We start from the raw sequence: 16,910 nt of genomic DNA on the forward strand, positions 1-16,910 counted from the left end.
AATTGCTTTTTCTTTGCTCTCTCATTCCAAGAAGACGTGGTCATGAGAAGTTCACCTGGGACTGCTCCCTGTAATGGGTTCAATCACCCCTGAAGCAACTGGAGTTAGTGAGTACAAGGTCAAAGGTCTTCTCTGGCCAGCCTATATCCACTGGGTAGACTACTATACCCACAACTCAAATTTCATGGTTTTAGAGGAGAAAGGTAGTGTTAACAACAATAAATCAGAATTTATTCTTATCTTGCTTTGAAGTTTGTAGGCTTAATTCTACTCTGACTTCCCTCACTATGTAGTGGAGCTCTTATTTGGATGATGGGCACAGCAATAATATCCCTAAGATGTCCTCTGAAGTCAGGCCCCTTCTCAGACATATCTGAGACTTTAATTATATAAATAGAAATAAGGTCATGTTCTATAAATTACAAATGAATCCACTGGGCTACGTAAAATTAGAGGTTTATTTTCTATCCATTTGGGCCAGATCAACTTAAGAACATGTATGGCTATGGATGAGATTCTGTTTGCATGGTAAAGGAGATTTAGTGACAAAAGAATCTATACTCTCTCTCTCTCTCTCTCTCTCTCTCTCTCTCTCTCTCTCTCTCTCTCTCTTGATGTCAGTACAGTTGCTCGAACCAAAGTATTCCTGTCAAGCTTGTGCCCATACACACAGTTAGGGTTCTTACTACAGGATCTCTAAGAAGTTTTTCTAAGGGTCAGGGATTGTCCTTGATAACTCAGATATCTTTCTGACCTTAATAAGAATGGTTCCAGTTGTATTAACTAGATGGTGACTTTAGGAATATGGTTTCTCCTCTCTGGACTCTAATATCCTTTTCCATATTTGGACAGGGTTAATGGTCACCAAGGCCCTGCTGCTCTATGATTCTATGTGCATATTCATTTGCTTGGAATTAGGTCACCTTTGAAAAATCTTTACTGGTATCTGAAGCACTCTAATTTTCAGTGAGCCAAAGTAAGAATATAGATTAATGGTCACCTCTGCTCTCAATGCCTCTTTGAAAGAGATCCATTATCGCTTGTCCTGCAGCACATCCAAAGTGGAAAAGAGGTAAGATATCAGAATTTTTACAAACCACTCCAGAGAAGCCCAAACAACACACAAATAACAGACATTTCATGTTTTTTATAAAGACAGCTTGTATCTATGTCTATGGTCTATCTATCAATCATCTTGACCCGAGAAGATGGCATGGACCAAAGAAGGTGTGAGAGAGAATTGTAGATTACATTATTTTAATGGGCTAGAAGCAACCAGTCAGATGGGAAATGTGCTTGATTAGGTCTACCAGCTTTGGCTGGAGAAGAAGTTAAAATAAATCAATCCATTGTGGCCTTTTGCCTAATCAATGTTGACTTGTTTCAACTGAGTCTTTAAATTACATCCAATTGTTTGATGCCACATAGATGTGACAACTCAGTGCATGAAGTATTACTATTTGGTTGTTTGCCATCTCTCACTCCTTGTAAGTTATTTTCACTTGGATTAAGGACAAGAATGTGATAAGATAGATGAGTAGCTTGGTAATAAAGTTGTTTACACTAAGTCTAAAATAAGGTAGGCAGAATGGGAGTCCTTGAAACAACACTTTTTGGTAGAGTAGCTTTCTGTAGTAAATTGAGGTACAGCCCTCTGATGAGGTGGACAGCCATCTGCTATCTTCTGCTTAGCTACACCAAGTAAAATAATGAACAAGTGGATCACTGAAAGATGCCTGCAATCTAAACAGATTCAGCCTCTACCATGAAAAAGATGAGTAACACTGCCAGCAATAAAATAAATGTAAAATTGAGTAACTTGAGAATCAGGTGACTTAAGGTATTCTTTGTCTAGGTGGAGGTTATAATATGCAGTAATCTATGAAATGAGCCCAAACAGGAAGAGTGAAATAGAATAAAGGATCTAAAGAGGTTTTCAGCAATTTTAATTTCCTATGTGCCTTTCTCTGTTGTCTAAATTTTCTAAACTGAACTTGTATTGCTGTTGAGATTAGTAAGAAAAAACAATCTAAAAGGCTTGAATAATGCCCCATGACATCACCACTTTGTTAAGTAACATTTATAAAGTACAGTAAAACTTAAATAAGCAGAACCCAATTTGCAGTTCATTAACCTTTGGCTTTCTTTTTCCAATAATCCATTTTGAGAAGAGGCAAATCACAAGAAAATAAGCAGATATAAGAGATATTAAAAAACTAATTTAAATCTCTATTTGAAAACACGGTTTAAGCTGTTTTCTAAATATTTTGTGTTGGACAAGGAATATAAGCTATTTTGGAAAAGAGCTGTGAAAATAATCATTTTGGTCCCTCTTAACCACCAACTCTAGCCACTGTGATAGTAGCAACAGGTGAATAGAGAAATAGCTGGTTGTATATAAGTATCAGGCTATACTCCGCTAAATAAATCAAATGGTACATGGGAAGAGAGAGTGTTTTTCTTCCCCGTGAATAATTAAATCATTAAGGCAAATTAAAGAAAGCTCAGTTTTGGTCAATGCAGAAGGCCATAATGAAAAAGAATCCAAGAAACGAGAGTGGTTTTAGATGGGAGTTCATGATAGAATCAAGCAAAAGAAGATGTGATCATGAACAAGGCAGAATTAATAGGCTAGACAGGATAGGCTTGGTTGACATGCTGAACTAGAGAAATGCCAAGGAGAGAAATAAGGGCTAGAAACAGACAAAGCTAAGTATCACTCTCAATGGATCTTGCTGCTCAATAAAAGACTTTGGCTGGCAGTCCTTATTTCATAGGCCTAGCCTTGGGGTTACAATTCCTGGGCCTGAAGGACTGGACTATGTTTTGGAGAATCTTGGTCCATGAGCCTATAATTGCAACCCCCTTCCCCTTCCTTTGCCCCCAACAATCCTTCTATATTTATACTTGAGGACAGTGCCACCTCTTCTAGGAGAAGTGAAGTCTTGTTTTGAGTTGGTAACTTTCTTGGAAACTTCCCTTAGGCCTTGCTTCTTTCTAGAAGTCTTAAAAGCTCAGTTTTGGACTGAGACCTTGCCATAAGTAGAGGATGATACTTCAGCCTCCTTCTCTGCCATGTCTAGAAAACAGAATTAGCAAGTCAGATCAAGGAGGTTGCAAGGCAACGTCAACCTTTTCTGTATCCTCTTGAACAGCTTTAGCATAGTAAAAGACCATCTGAGGCTGAGAGAAGTTAGTTTCTATAAAGAGTCCAAGAGCGCTTTGACTAAGGTATACAGAATGCGGCTGGGAAGAGATTTTGACTTTAAGCTCAGATTCAGGGTGAATTGATAATGAAAAAATTAAATATTAGGAAGAAAGATATCAAATTATACCTTAGGCATTTCTTTCTTTAAAAAGGCTTGTTCTAAAGGAATTAACTGCTTTACTGGATATGTTTGGGTTCAGCTGTTTTAATGAGATTATTTTTTATAATAAAAGGGAGGAAAAGCTTGCTTAACTATTTTAAACATGCCTGTGACTTAAACTTTATTGCTTTGGTCCATGTGACTGTGGCAAGCCACTGCCAATAACCTCTTAAAAGTAGAATCTGGAAAAGTAAAAGTGTGAAGTTAAAACAAATGTTCAAAGGAATTTATTTCAGGAACAAAGGTAGGGGCCTGAAAGGCAGGGTGGGCAGGGGAAGGGAAGAAAGTTCAAAACTTTAAAAGAATTGTTAAATCCAATCCATTACTTCTGTATCTTTTACCTTGATAGTATCTCTTACATCTCTTCCATAATATTCAGAATATGACCCTGAGGCCCAGTGAGATACTCACCTACCTAGCAAGGACAATTCAATTATGTTGCCTAGGTTCTCCTTACTTAGAGAAGAAAAGAGACCATGACAGTTTTGGAAAGATTTCAAATAATAAGAAATAAGAAAACAAATGAACTTCTTCTTAGTTCTCAGTTATCCAATTAACCCATTATTCCCTATGCATTCCACCCAACTGAAGTCACAGTGGACTGGGATTCAGATGTGTGTTTGCTGCAAAATTTTTTCCTGGCGCTATCTCATAGTATCTGAGTTATAAATTATGCTCATTAAATAATTTCTTAGAAATTCAAACAAAATGAAAAAGAAAACAAAGTGCCTCCTACTTTTTTCTGTGAAAATAGAGACCTTCTGATCTCAGTCCAAGTTTGCCTGCTGTTTTGAAATGACTAAACTTGGAGGTTGTTTTCTTCCCTTCCTTCGAGTTCACATCCATTGAAGTTTACATTCAAAATGTCTTTTTGGTGATGGCTGTGTAATGAACAAAGCTTATTAAATTTACTTCCCAGGGCCCTCTTACACTAGAATTAGGCTTAAATAACCCTGGAGATTGGTCGTCTTCAGAAGTACAGTCATTCATTAATTTCTTGCCAGGCAGAACAATTTGTTGAAATGGAGTGAGATTTTTCCATTGCCTCACCAAGAGAAGATTCCAGTCTTGGGGTCCTTTGCTCCTGGGTGGGGAAAAGAGAAAACAATATACCTTCTCCACCCTAGGCCTTTCACAGGGTTTCAATATGACTGATTCCAAGCCCCGCAACACCACTCTACTCCACGAACAGTTTGCAAATTGCTAAACATTCCTGGATCATTGAACAAATAAACATTATTACATTTGTCAGGTTTGCATAATTAGATGTTGCTATTTACAATTTTTTTAAAAAATAAATTTAACTAAAAAAGACCATGTTAATATACAGGTAGTCCTCAACTTACTAATGAGGTATGTCCTAAACATTTATGTCAATGGTTTGGAATTTGGACAACGTTGCTCCATAGAAACAGTGGTATATATGTGGTGGCCAAGTTTCTTGGCCAGTCCACAAAGGTTGATTTAACTTACATAAAGCAGAGTTATATTAAAGCTCTGGCAAGGGTCCCAGGTACTGAGAGTAGAAGAAAAAGGGTATATGCTTCTCATTTTTGGAGGGGTACAGTCTAAGGAAAACCCAAAGCAAAGGTTTTAAAGTGGTAGAATCTAAACTGACTTTTCTATCTCCATACTTTTTTCACCTGTTTCCCATCTCCCAGGGATCCATTGCTCTTGTGTTCTCTCAAGCCCTCCACTGTGACCATCCATTCTTTAAAACTGCAAACTTTCTTGTTTCTTCTCGTACCAATCAAAATGAAACTTCCATGTCCTCCTGGACATCTAGCTCAGTCACCTTCATTATAATATGACTGATTAATTGCCACTTACCCTTCAAAAGGTACATCTATGGTTGAAAGAGGAGGCTTGACAATCCAAAATGAACCCAAGTTGGTGAAATTTTAGTAACAAGATGAAGCGATAACCTTTAGGAAGGTTTGTAAAATGGTGGATATTTGTGGACATGACGAAGGAGCTATTAGGTAGAGAGCAGGGCCCTGCCTGAGAGGCAGCACCTTTAATCAGTTTGCCAAAGCTTTGCTCCCTTTCACAGCATCTTTCCTTCTTCCTTGTCTGATTCCACAGGGCTATCTAAGGATTTCAAGTTTTCTCCTAACATCTCCCATGATGATGGCAGTGAGTGAGAGGCATTCAGAGGTATTGTGTTTCTTTTGTAAGTTGTAACTATCTCACTAAAAGTCACTCTGAAACATTCTGGAATAGGTGGTGTTACTGGGTGACATCAACATGTGATATTTAATGAGATAAGTGAGATGTCCGAGAGCTCTTGGATTTAGGTCAAGCTTTCTGAAGTTTGTCAAGAGTGCTCTTCTTGAGGACTTTTGTGATTTGCACAGCCTACCAAGGACATTGTGGTCAATTAGCATGCTGATTAAAGCACAAGTGCTAGTGAGGCCAGGATCAGAGGTCAAACCTATTTTTGGCCCTATTGTCTTCTATCTTTCTATATACCCACTGTCCACAGAAGCTTGCCCTCTGTCAAGGGGGTTCAGATGAATGAGTGTAAATGGCCTAAGCCACACACGTCTGCAATGCTGGGAAAGCAGTACCAAGCACATAACCAATGATAGTGAGTCAGCCACAGTGTCTTATGCTATAAACTCCAACACATTTTTAGGAAAGGTTTCTTGTACAGTAATTTCAATGCCTGCACACCACCCTGCCAAAGTGAAAACCCTTCAAGAGCCTCCAAACCTTTTCCTCTGTGAGTGTGAGATAGAGAGACAGAGAGACAGAGAGACAGAGAGAGAGACAGAGAGACAGAGACAGAGAGACAGAAGGAGATAGAGACTAAGACTGAATGTCTGTGTGTGTTTCCTTCCTCACAGGATAGAATGTTCCTGAAAATTGGATGAATGTATGTCCCAGCTACTTATCTGCTTGTATTATTCAATAGACAAGAACAGAGCCAGGCCCCAGGTGGCAGGGTGGCAGGGGAGCCACCTGCTCAGTACAGAAGACTTTCTGAAGCATAACTACTATGACTTGTAGAGGTTACCTGTGATAGTTGCAGGAATGAAGATGCACTGAGTGTCCTTAGTAGAGAAACAGTAATAGAGAGCTGATAAAGTCAACAGAAGCTAGTGGAAAAATAGGAAGTACGTGGATACCTTTGGTAGCTGTTGCTAGAACTGTGATTATTCTGGAACATGCTAAAAAAAGTGAACTGAAATGTGTGGAGATGCCCTAATGTTTACTTTAGAATCTTGTGATTTCCAAGGATATGTAGAGGGAGCAATGGGTCTTGGGGTCAAAGTCCTCATAAAAGAGAGAATATGAAAGCAAGATAAAGAAGAGGAGAGAAACTGAGAGGAGCCCAAGAAAGCAATGGATTCCTCAGAGATAAATATATGGGAAGAATTCTTGATAATTAGGTTGTTTTTGCTGCTTTAGAATCATATCATTCTAGTAGATGAAGAGGGATGGGGGAAATTGTCCTGCATTCAAGCCAGGCAGTCAAAGAATAGTCAGTATTAGTTTGGTTGACAATGCTAACTTTAGAAGGGATTGGACAGTGCCTCCAGAGGAAATGACATAAGCATTCCCTCAAATTTGGTCTTGCCAATAGATCCCAGGAACAGGGGGTCGTTGCGATATTTCTGAGTTGTTTAGATAGATGTTAGTCTCTAAAGACTTGAGGTGGCTCACCATGTGGCCCAGGTGCTCAACAATGGTAGACAGGTGCATGCACCTGCCTGACAACTGGATAACAAGGCAAGCCTTGTTAACATTCAAATGTGTTATCAGTGCAGGAGGCAAGGGTCTCTCTCAGGCCAGGGCAGCCAGCCTCCCTCAGATGCAGCTCACTCTGCAAGAGGCTTTTGCATAACTCAGAAGAATTTGCAAGTTCATCAACACCATCACACTCTGCCAACAGAGTGTAGGCTGAGAATGGCACCCATGCCAAAGGGAGCCCCAGCTTTAAAAATTTGGCAAGCTCCTATGCTCTGTTTTCCTGCTGGCCATTACCTTATGGCTTGTTTCTCACCAGCTGCCTTTCTGCTTTTCTACTTTGAAAAGTTGTGATCTCCACTGATTGCAGGCCATGGCCCACTTGCCTGCAGGGCAGGAGAGACACAAAAACAGTTAGTAAAGAGAGTGTGTCAGAGTAATGGAAGACTCCAATAAAGTGTGAACACCACTTACCCATCTTTGCCCACTGGTGGAGGCACAGGAAGGGGCTTTGTGAAGCCTTTTTTTCCGACCAGCCAGAAAGTCTCTTCTGTGCCTTTGCCCTTATAGAAAATACGGAAAATATTAAACATCCTATAAACCTAAAGAAATCCTTCTGATCAGTAGGATACAAGCATTCGGTTTGGCTCAGAAATTGCCTCTGCTTTCCCTTTGTCACCACTCCATGGAGTCTTCCTTTCTCAGCACAGCTTCTTTGCCATATATACTTGAGGCTCAGGCAATCTCCAAAAGGTGCCATAGCAGCCAGATGAAAAGTGAACACCATTTCAAGCTGTCATCCAGATGTTTTGTCTACCTGTCGCCATGCCACTCCGTTTTCAGGAATGTGTGGTTGTTTGGCTTCATAGCAAACAAACATCTGGAGGCTCAGTTGAAGATTTTGTTTGTCGTTTTTACCCTAATCTTTTGGCATTAGGCAACACATTGTCTTTTGTATCTAGAGTACCTACATTTAGAGTCTACCTCCCCCCAATACCTTGCCATCTAACAACTCTCAGAAAAACCAGAAAGGGAATAGAAATGGAAAGCAGGCCGTGCAACTGTGTTTTTAATGCCAGGGCACCCGGGCTGCTTTGAGAGTTCTACATTTCTGCATTGTTCTTTTCACCCTGCCAGGAAATTCTTACAGATCTAGAGAGACCCCAGGGAGGCCTCCATCTATAGCCCAGTTAGTTGGCTGTCAAGAACCATAGGTCTGAGATGATAAAGGGAGTGTAAACTCAAGTTGGTCATCCAGAGCCTTAATGATGACCTCGGAGGAGTCAAATTTTCTGCCTCTGCTCTGTCCTCCCTTTCTTCCAATAAACCCTCTTCTCAATGTGTTTCTCTCTCCTCCTTTCAATTCTCTTTTGTCTGTCCTCATTTTCTCCAATCCATAAGAAAAAACAAAAAAAAAAAAAACAAAAAACCGTGTTTACTAAGACTGAGGAAAATAATGGAATATGTTTCCAACTCATTAATCTGAAATATGGTCTTAGTTTCAGCAGATCTCATTTGGAACAGTTCTAAATTGTTTAACTTAGAAATTCCAATTAGGGTTGACCCTTCATTGTTATATATTTCACATTACATATATTCACCCCTTAACGACAATGACAACTATAATAACAACTAGCACATTTAATTGGAGAATGTTAAAGCATTTTGCAAATATTTTGTTCAAGACTCTGAACAAGCCCTCCACGAAGCAAGTAGGAAGAGAATACCACAATAGACCAACCTCCAATGAATTGGCAACCAATTCATCTTAAACCTCAAATAATTGGACTGTTTGTGGTTACTCTGTTTTCAGAAGGGGCAAACAACTTGAAAATATACTCACACCACACATTCTTACAGTTATTCTACCCTCACAGTACCAGAGTTGGGAATACAGAGATGGCTCTGTCCTAAAGGAGTTCGCAGTGTAGTTAGACAAAAACCTATTCAGTCAATGACTTCAGCTCTAAACACAAGCCCAACTCTTCTGTCTCCTGAGTAATTTCTTTTCCGCACAGTGCTTAGTACAGTGTCTTGTATAAAACGGTTGCTCAGTAGATAATCAGAGTGTTCCATTAACTGGAACTCTCAACCCTCGAGCACTTGCAATACTCAAAGGTATCATTGGACCTCATCTTGGTAAAACATAGTCTTAAAGTTCAAACTTGAGGACTCCAACCCCCAGCCATATTTTACTGTTTGTCTTGAGATCTAGAGGCTCTCAGGACAGAGGCCCAAGGGAGCTTTGCGGAGGCCAAGATTGTCCAGATATTTGGATCAGTCCTGGGGACACACAGGGATGCCAAAACTAATGGTTGCAAAAGAGGATGGGAGTGTTAGAGACTTAGGCAAGCTTCCAAATCAAAGAGTATGCAGTGGAGTTCCAGGGACTCTCTAAGGTTTTAGAGACCATGCAGAAGAATCCTTAGAATACTAGCTCTCTGTTTACCCACCTTACTTCCAAAATTCTGTCAAAGAGAGAGGGTGCAAACAAGTATGTAACAACTAAAACCTAAATCAAACTCTATGACTCAATATCAATCTCTAAGCAGCCCTAGAAACCTCTCAAATAAAAGCATCTTACTTTGCCCTGACACTTTTAAGACAGTTTTAATCTCCTGTCTTATTAATCCTCACAAAACTTCTGGAAGGTAAATTTATTATTAACCTCATTCTGCAAATGGGAACACTGAGGTTCATGAAGATTAAATGACTTGTCAAGAAACAGGCATAGCTGGTACTTGAAGCCAACTTTAACAGACTCCAAGTTTTTTCTTACTGTGACTTTGCTATTTTTTGTTGAGGTATAATTGACATGCAACATTTTATTAATTTCAGGTGTACAACATAATGATTCAATATTTGTATATGTTTTGTGAAATGATCACCACAATAAGTCTAGTTAACATCTTAGATTCCAAATTTTTATTACTCTTGCCTCTACTCTATATAGCTTTTCCAGTATACTGCAGTCAATAGGCAGGTCTACAGGCCAAAATGCAATTTGGGGGAATTTTAAACCTTGTGATTAATGTGCTTCCTGATAATCACAGGTCAGAAAAGGACTTATATGGAGAAATGGAAGCACAGAGAGGATGAAGTTACTCATCTGATGTCACACATTGAGTCACTAATGGACAAGAAATACAGACCAGATCTTCTAACCCTCAGGACTCTGTTATTACAACCTCATTATTTCTTAGCTAAATTGCTGGTGTGTGGGTGTGTGAGTGTGTGGGTGTGTGGGTGTGGGTGTGGGGGGGTGTGGTGCATGTGTGGATGCATGTGTGTGTGCATGTGCTAGTATGCATGCATGTTCATGTATATTTGTTAAGGGTTGAGGGCAGAGGTGGAAAAGGTTGGGGAAAAAAGTAGAAATTACAAATAAAACAGGGATAATGCTTAAGGACCTGAGAATCAGATAATAGTTAGTCCCAGAATTCAGAACAAGGTCAGAAAGTGTCCACCGCTGTCAAGGACAACATAATCTGGCTGAGAACAACTATTTGGGGAAGTCTTTTCAGAATGTAAATAAGAGGCTCTGGTAAATACAACAGATAAGCCAAGATATATACAAAGTCTCAGCAAGGATCTTCAAACTTGTCAGGAACACAGTAACTGAAACAGGACTCATGTAAGAAAAGAAGTGATAAGATGACCTATCACCAGGCCATTAGGAAAGTATTGGAAAAAAAATAGAATTGGCCAGTTAAGCACTGATGATTTGTTCCCAGCAGAGTACAAGAGAGGTTTGGAGTGGGCAGTGGAACAGCGCCCCAGAGAGGCTGAGTTTCACATCTTTAAATGAGTCCTCTATCAAGCTACCGCAACTTCCTCATTTTTGGTCTCTTTCTTTGTATCTGCCAGCCACCCAATTACTCAACTTTTCTATGTTCTCTTCTTTCCCCCAGTCCAATCCACATCTTTGATTTCACTAAAGGAAACAACTTTAAGTATCATTATTCCAATGAAAGAGATGGTAGTAAAAGTGTTGTTGTTACTAGGTCCAAGCCTTGAGCCCAAGAGAAGAGACTCTGATGGAGAAATTTCATCAGATGGAAAGAGAGGATATTTTTAGTTCTGAAATCACACCTGGCTGGCCATCAAACATGGTCCTTCTGACCCATGTACTAGAGCAATTATTGATTTCCAGCAGCACAAAGTGGATGAGGGGTAGAAATGTTGAACACATTTTTTTTTCCTCTTTCATTTCTTTTATTCTCAATAGAGGACATAAAACTCCAGTCGTCCATTTTATTTTTAAAAAGTAAGAATTAAAAAGCTACTGACTAGGCCATATATCTGAACGAAACTGACATTGAAAAGTGAAATGGAGCCTAAAGGGCCTACATATTCTCAAGCAGTTTTCTGCCGTCCCCATGGAATAGGCTGAAAGATATCAAGCTAGGGTTGATGAATTTTGCATGGATAGTAAGGCTTTTCCTGGCCCCTATGATAATACTTTCTTTAAAATAATTTTTCTATAATTGCAGTTGGCGTATATTATATTAGGGTCAGGCATATAATACAGTGATTAGACATTTATATTTCTTACAAAGTAATCACCCTGATCTAGTATCTATCTCACACCATACATAGTTATTACAATATTACTGACTATATTTCTTTTGCTATACTTTACATCCCCATGGCTTTTTTTTGTAACTAACATTTTGTACTTCTAAATCCCTTCCCCTTTTTCACCCACCCCTCAACCTCCTTTCCATCTGGAGGCCATCAAAATGTTCTCTATATCTATGAATTTGTTTCTATTTTGTTTAATTTTTTTGTTCTTTAGATTCCACGTGTAAGTAAAATCATATGGCACTTGTCTTTCTCTGTCTGACATAAACTCCACTCAACACAATACCTTCTAAGTCCATCCATGTTGCCGCAAATGGGAAAATTTTCACTCTTTTTTATGGCTCAGTAATATTCCTTTGTATATATGTACCACTTATTCTTTATTCATTCTTCAATTGATGAACACTTGGGTTGTCTCCATATCTTGACTAAACAATGCTGCAATGAACATATGGGTGCACATGTTCCTTCAAGGCAGTGTTTCAGGTGTCTTTGGATACATACCCAGAAGTGGGATTACTGGATTCTTCTTTGTCTCTTGTTATAGCTTTTGTTTTAAAGTCTATTTTGTCTGGTTTAAGTATTGCTATCTCAGCGTTTTTTGTTTGTTTCTTTCCATTTTCATGAAGTATCTTTTTCTGTCCCTTCACCTTCAATCTATCTGTGTGTGTCTTTCAATCTGAAGTGAATCTCTTGCAGGCAGCATATGTAAGGGACTTTTTTCCTATCCATTCAGCTACAGATTCTTTAAATTGAAATATTTAAGCCATTTTTTTAAGTAATTGTTGATAGATATGTAGTTAATACCATTTTTTTATTCGTATTTTTTATTTTTTTCTTTTTCCTTCTTAAAAGAGTCCCTCCAGCATTTCCTGTAATACTGACTTGGTGATGATGAACTCCTTTAGCTTTTTCTTGTCTGGGAAGCTCTTTATCTGTCCTTTAATTCTAAATGATAGCTGTGATGGATAGAGAGAATAATCTTGGTTGTAGGTCCTTGCTTTTCATCACATTGAATATTTCCTGCCAACCCCTACTGGCATGGAAAGTTTCTGTTGAGAAACTGGCAGATAGTCTTAAGGGAGTTCCCTGGTAGGTGACTAACTGCTTCCTCTTGCTGCTTTTAAGATACTTCTTTGTCTTTGGTATTTTAATTATGATGTGTCTGATGTGGGCCTCTTTAGGTTTATCTTATTTGGGACTCTGCTTCCTGGGCTCATATGTCTTTTTCCTTCACCAGGTTAGGAAGGTTTTCCATCATTATTTCTTGAAATATTGCTATCTCTCTTCTTCTGGCATCCCTATGATATGAATGTTGGTACGTTTGGTGTTATCCCAAAGGCCCTTTAAACTCTTCTTATATTTTTGTATTCTTTTTTCTTGTTCTGATTGGGTGTCCTCCTCTACCCCATCTTCTAAATTGCTAATATGAGCCTCTGCTTCATATAATCTACTGTTGATTCTTTCTAATGTACTCTTCATCTCAGATATTATATTCTTCATTATTGACTAGTTCTTTTGTATATTTTCCATCTCCATTTTTATGTTTTCTATCTCTTTGTTAAAGTTCTCACTGAGTTCATCTACTCTTCTCTTAAGTTCATTGAACATCCTTATAACAAGTGTTTTGAACTCTGCATCTGGTAGATTGCTTGTCTCCATTTTGTTGAGTTCTTTTTCTGGAGGCTTGTTCTCCTCTTTCATATGAGACATGTTTCTTTGTCTTCCCATTTTGGCTGCATCCTGTATTTGTTTTATTTATTAAGCAGGGCTGCTATGTCTCCTGGATGTAAGAAAGTGGCCTTATATAGTAGGTGTCCTGTGGATCCCAGTGGCGTGATCTCCCTGGTCACCAGAGCTAGGTGCTCTAGGTGTGTGACTTGTGTGGGTTGTGTGCCTTCCTATTGTAGTTGAGCCCTGGTTGCTCTTTTCACATCAATTGGAGGGATTGACCCTAAGATTGATTAGTTGTGAGGATTGGCCATGACTACAGTGGAGGAGCTGTTGTGCAGGGGCCAACCCTATGGAGTAGGATTAACTTTAGTTGCATTCTGGTGCCTTCCCTGTCTGCCTTTTTGGTCTGTCATCCTTGGATGTGGCCCTGGCGATGCTATGTCTCAGACTGAACTGGCCACTGGGCACGCAGGCTTGGGCCTCCTGGAAGGGGCCCCACCATAGACCAAGATCAGTCACAGCCTGTGCCCTGCCCAGGATCACCTGGCATGAGCCACCAAACAATCCACAGTTGACCACCACTCACACTGGGCTTGGAGATGCCTGGAAGAGGTTAAGCTGCAAACCAAGGACAACTGATGCTAGTTCCTGGCTTGGGGCTTCTCAGCAAGAGGTACGGGGCATGCTGAGGCCAAATGCTGCTTGTTTAGGTTTTGTAAACTTTTGAGAGATTTTTAGGAAAGTTTGCAGCATGAGCCAAGACAGGTCATTTGTATGGAAAAGCCACTGGAAGTGGCTTGAGTGGGCCTGCAAGTTGAGTGGTGTGGGGCCTCAGGGAATAATCTGGGCAGGGCGACCAATGTTAGCTACATTAATGGAGACCCAGATATGGCAGCCACCTGCGTCTGCACACTGGGAAGAGGAAAGGCTCAACAAAGGAATCATAACTTCTACCAGCACTTCTGTCTGGGAAACAGTTGCCCTCCAGTCCTCACTACAAAACCAAACAACTCAGTTCCTCCCTGTTTTTCCCCGGCATCTTTCAACCTGCTGCCCCAGTGCTCAAGCTCAGAGCGAGTGAATTCATCAGTCTGTGCATGAGCCCTTTAAGAAGAATGTCTGCAGCTCCTTCAGCCCTCTGTCTTACTCAGCCACAATCTCCACTGGTTTTCACAGCCAGAAGTTGTGGGGAATTCTCTTCCCAGCACTAGAACCTTGTGCTTGAGAACTTGGTGTAAGGCCGGGACCCTTCACTCCTCTGGGGGAATCTTCATAGCTGATATTTCCCCCCGATTATCAACTACCACCTGCAGGTATGGGACTAGTCTGTTCCGTGTCTCATCCCCTCCTACCAGTTTTGAAGTGGTCTCTTCTCTGTGTCCCCAGTTGTAGGACTTCTGTTCAGCCAGAACTCTGGCGACTCCCAGTGATGGTTGTTCTGTAGTTGAGTTGTAATTTTGATGTGTTCGTGAGAGCAGGCAAGCACTGCGTTTACCTATTCTGCCAACTTGACCAGAAGCCCTGAATCAGAATTTTTGAAGTGTGCTGGTGACATAGTCTTATTGGGGATATATCACATACCCTTAAATGATGAGGAATCACCTGTCCCCCTGTCCCTACTATGTAATGTCCAATACTTGACCTTTGGTGAGGAGGTGGGGGGACAGTGACACAAAGTATCTCTGCTTCTCTCCCTTTCTTTAGGACTTGCTTCCTATTATCTTCCTTCTTCTCATTGACTCTTCCTTTCCCCTGGAGCCCCCTCTCTTCTTCTGTCTCAGTATCTTCCTCTGAATTTCTCTTCCTCAGAAGGACACTGCCACCCCAATAACCAAGATTTGACATGGCTTTAGGAGAAGACTCTCCCTCCAACTTGCTGTATAGCACGTTCAAAAATTCCCTGGTATGGGGGAAACTTGAAGCTGCAAAGGGCCCTTTTGACGTAGTCTAGCTTTTGTATTTGAAACACCCAAAGATGTGATTGCTTCTGACTGGAATTTGGGGGCAATAAAAACAATGAGGGTAGGGGCATACTTTTCCTTTTCAGCTTCAAAAGTAACACCTCTTCAACAATTCAGTTTTTAAATGAGGACAACTGGGCCCAGCAATACAGAGAGGAAAGTGCTTTAAGAAACCAAGCTGTCTTTGTCCTCCTCTGCTGAGAAATGACAGAATATATATTGGGATCACAAAAGCCTTGGGTGATTTGATTCGCTTCCCAAGTAATATCACCACCCCCATCATCTCACTGAGTTATCTATAGATGTGGGAAAGGAACCTCTGTTCCCTCATAAGTGACTCATCCCATTGGATGGAAGATATTAAGGATCTATTGGAAGGGACAAACTAGGACTAGCTAGACAAAGAACTGATCGGCTAGAATCAGACCTTCTAACCTTTAATTTCTGAAATCCATTTATATGTAAATTGCCACCATTTGAGGGAAAGCATGCCAATGACAGAAACAAATTGTGCTTTACTCAGTGAGCAGGTTTTGCTTTGCCCAAGAAAATCACTGAAGAAATAATTTTCATGAATATGGTACCATGGAAAGAGTAATGAATGGGAAGTCAAGTTTCCTGAGTTTTGGCCTGATTCTGCCATCAGTTGACTGTGTGACTCTGATCAAACTACCGCACTTCTCTGGGCCTTGGTTTTTCATCTGAAAATGAAGGCATTAGATTATCAGGTATCTAGTCTCTTATAATAGGGAGAGCCAGAGGCCCAGGAGTCATCCAGAGGAAGATGAAAAAATTCAGTGGAAATGGCAAGAAAGAAAAAAGAGAGAAAGAGAAGAAGAAAAGAAAAAAAGGAAAAGAAAGGAAAGAAAAAGAAAAGGAAAATTATTCTAATTTTGAATCCCAGATCAAGTGATAGTCCTAACAGAGAGAAAGGTGATATAAAGTGTTGGTCTTTCATAGGAACTGACTTTACTCATCTTGGTCCTCATAGAAAGACATAAACAGGGGGTCAATGGTGAAGATAAAAAGTCAGAAAGGGCAAATAGAAAATCTGAACTCATCAATATTGTAGCTTATTGAACAATGTCTAGCATTGCCAAAAAGTAAACAAAATGGAAATTAGAAAATGTAAATAATAGTGCAGCTCATTGGAAAGCCAAATTCTGGGCAATTATTTAAGAGAGAAAGATACAACTCATAGTCTGAAAAATGCAGGAGGTTTAACAATCCTCTTCTGTAGCCATATTTTAAAGAGAAAAAAAAACATGCAAAAAGGAACAATCTTTTGGGAACAACAAAATGGGGCTGAAAATCCTGCCCAAATTATAGTTCTGAGTCTCAGACGCCCATGTAAACTCTTTCAGCAGACCATGACCTCTCCAGAAGCAGGTGTATCCAAGTGGGTTGACTCACAAAACAAAAGAACATTATACCTTGAGCTCTGTCCTTCCTCGAAGCTCCACTTCATAGCCCTCACTCAGAGCTTGAAGAATTGTCACAGTACTGTGACTTACATGGATGCGATAAGCTGTAAAAGAGAGGCATGATTTTGAATCTTTTCAGGTAAAATCAATGAGAAAATATTAATGTAAAAAGCCCCCACTTCTAAATGAACTAGACCCTAAACAAA

General features: G+C 39.9%; 1 protein-coding gene across 1 annotated transcript in view; it reads right to left on the reverse strand.

Annotated features, from left to right (window-relative positions):
- Window positions 1-4,358: 4,358 nt before the first annotated feature.
- Window positions 4,359-16,910, reverse strand: part of GUCY2F (guanylate cyclase 2F, retinal) — a 93,272-nt gene continuing 80,720 nt past the window's right edge. The window contains exons 17-20 of the mRNA XM_006922715.1: window positions 16,714-16,808; window positions 7,536-7,624; window positions 7,359-7,447; window positions 4,359-4,452 (exon numbers count right to left, since the gene is read on the reverse strand). Coding sequence (XP_006922777.1) covers window positions 7,360-7,447; window positions 7,536-7,624; window positions 16,714-16,808 — 272 coding nt within the window. The 3' untranslated portion in view covers window positions 4,359-4,452; window position 7,359. The remainder of the gene's footprint in view (window positions 4,453-7,358; window positions 7,448-7,535; window positions 7,625-16,713; window positions 16,809-16,910) is intronic.

Source organism: Pteropus alecto, unplaced genomic scaffold (assembly GCF_000325575.1).
Source record: "Pteropus alecto unplaced genomic scaffold, ASM32557v1 scaffold589, whole genome shotgun sequence".
Lineage (NCBI taxonomy): Eukaryota > Metazoa > Chordata > Mammalia > Chiroptera > Pteropodidae > Pteropus > Pteropus alecto.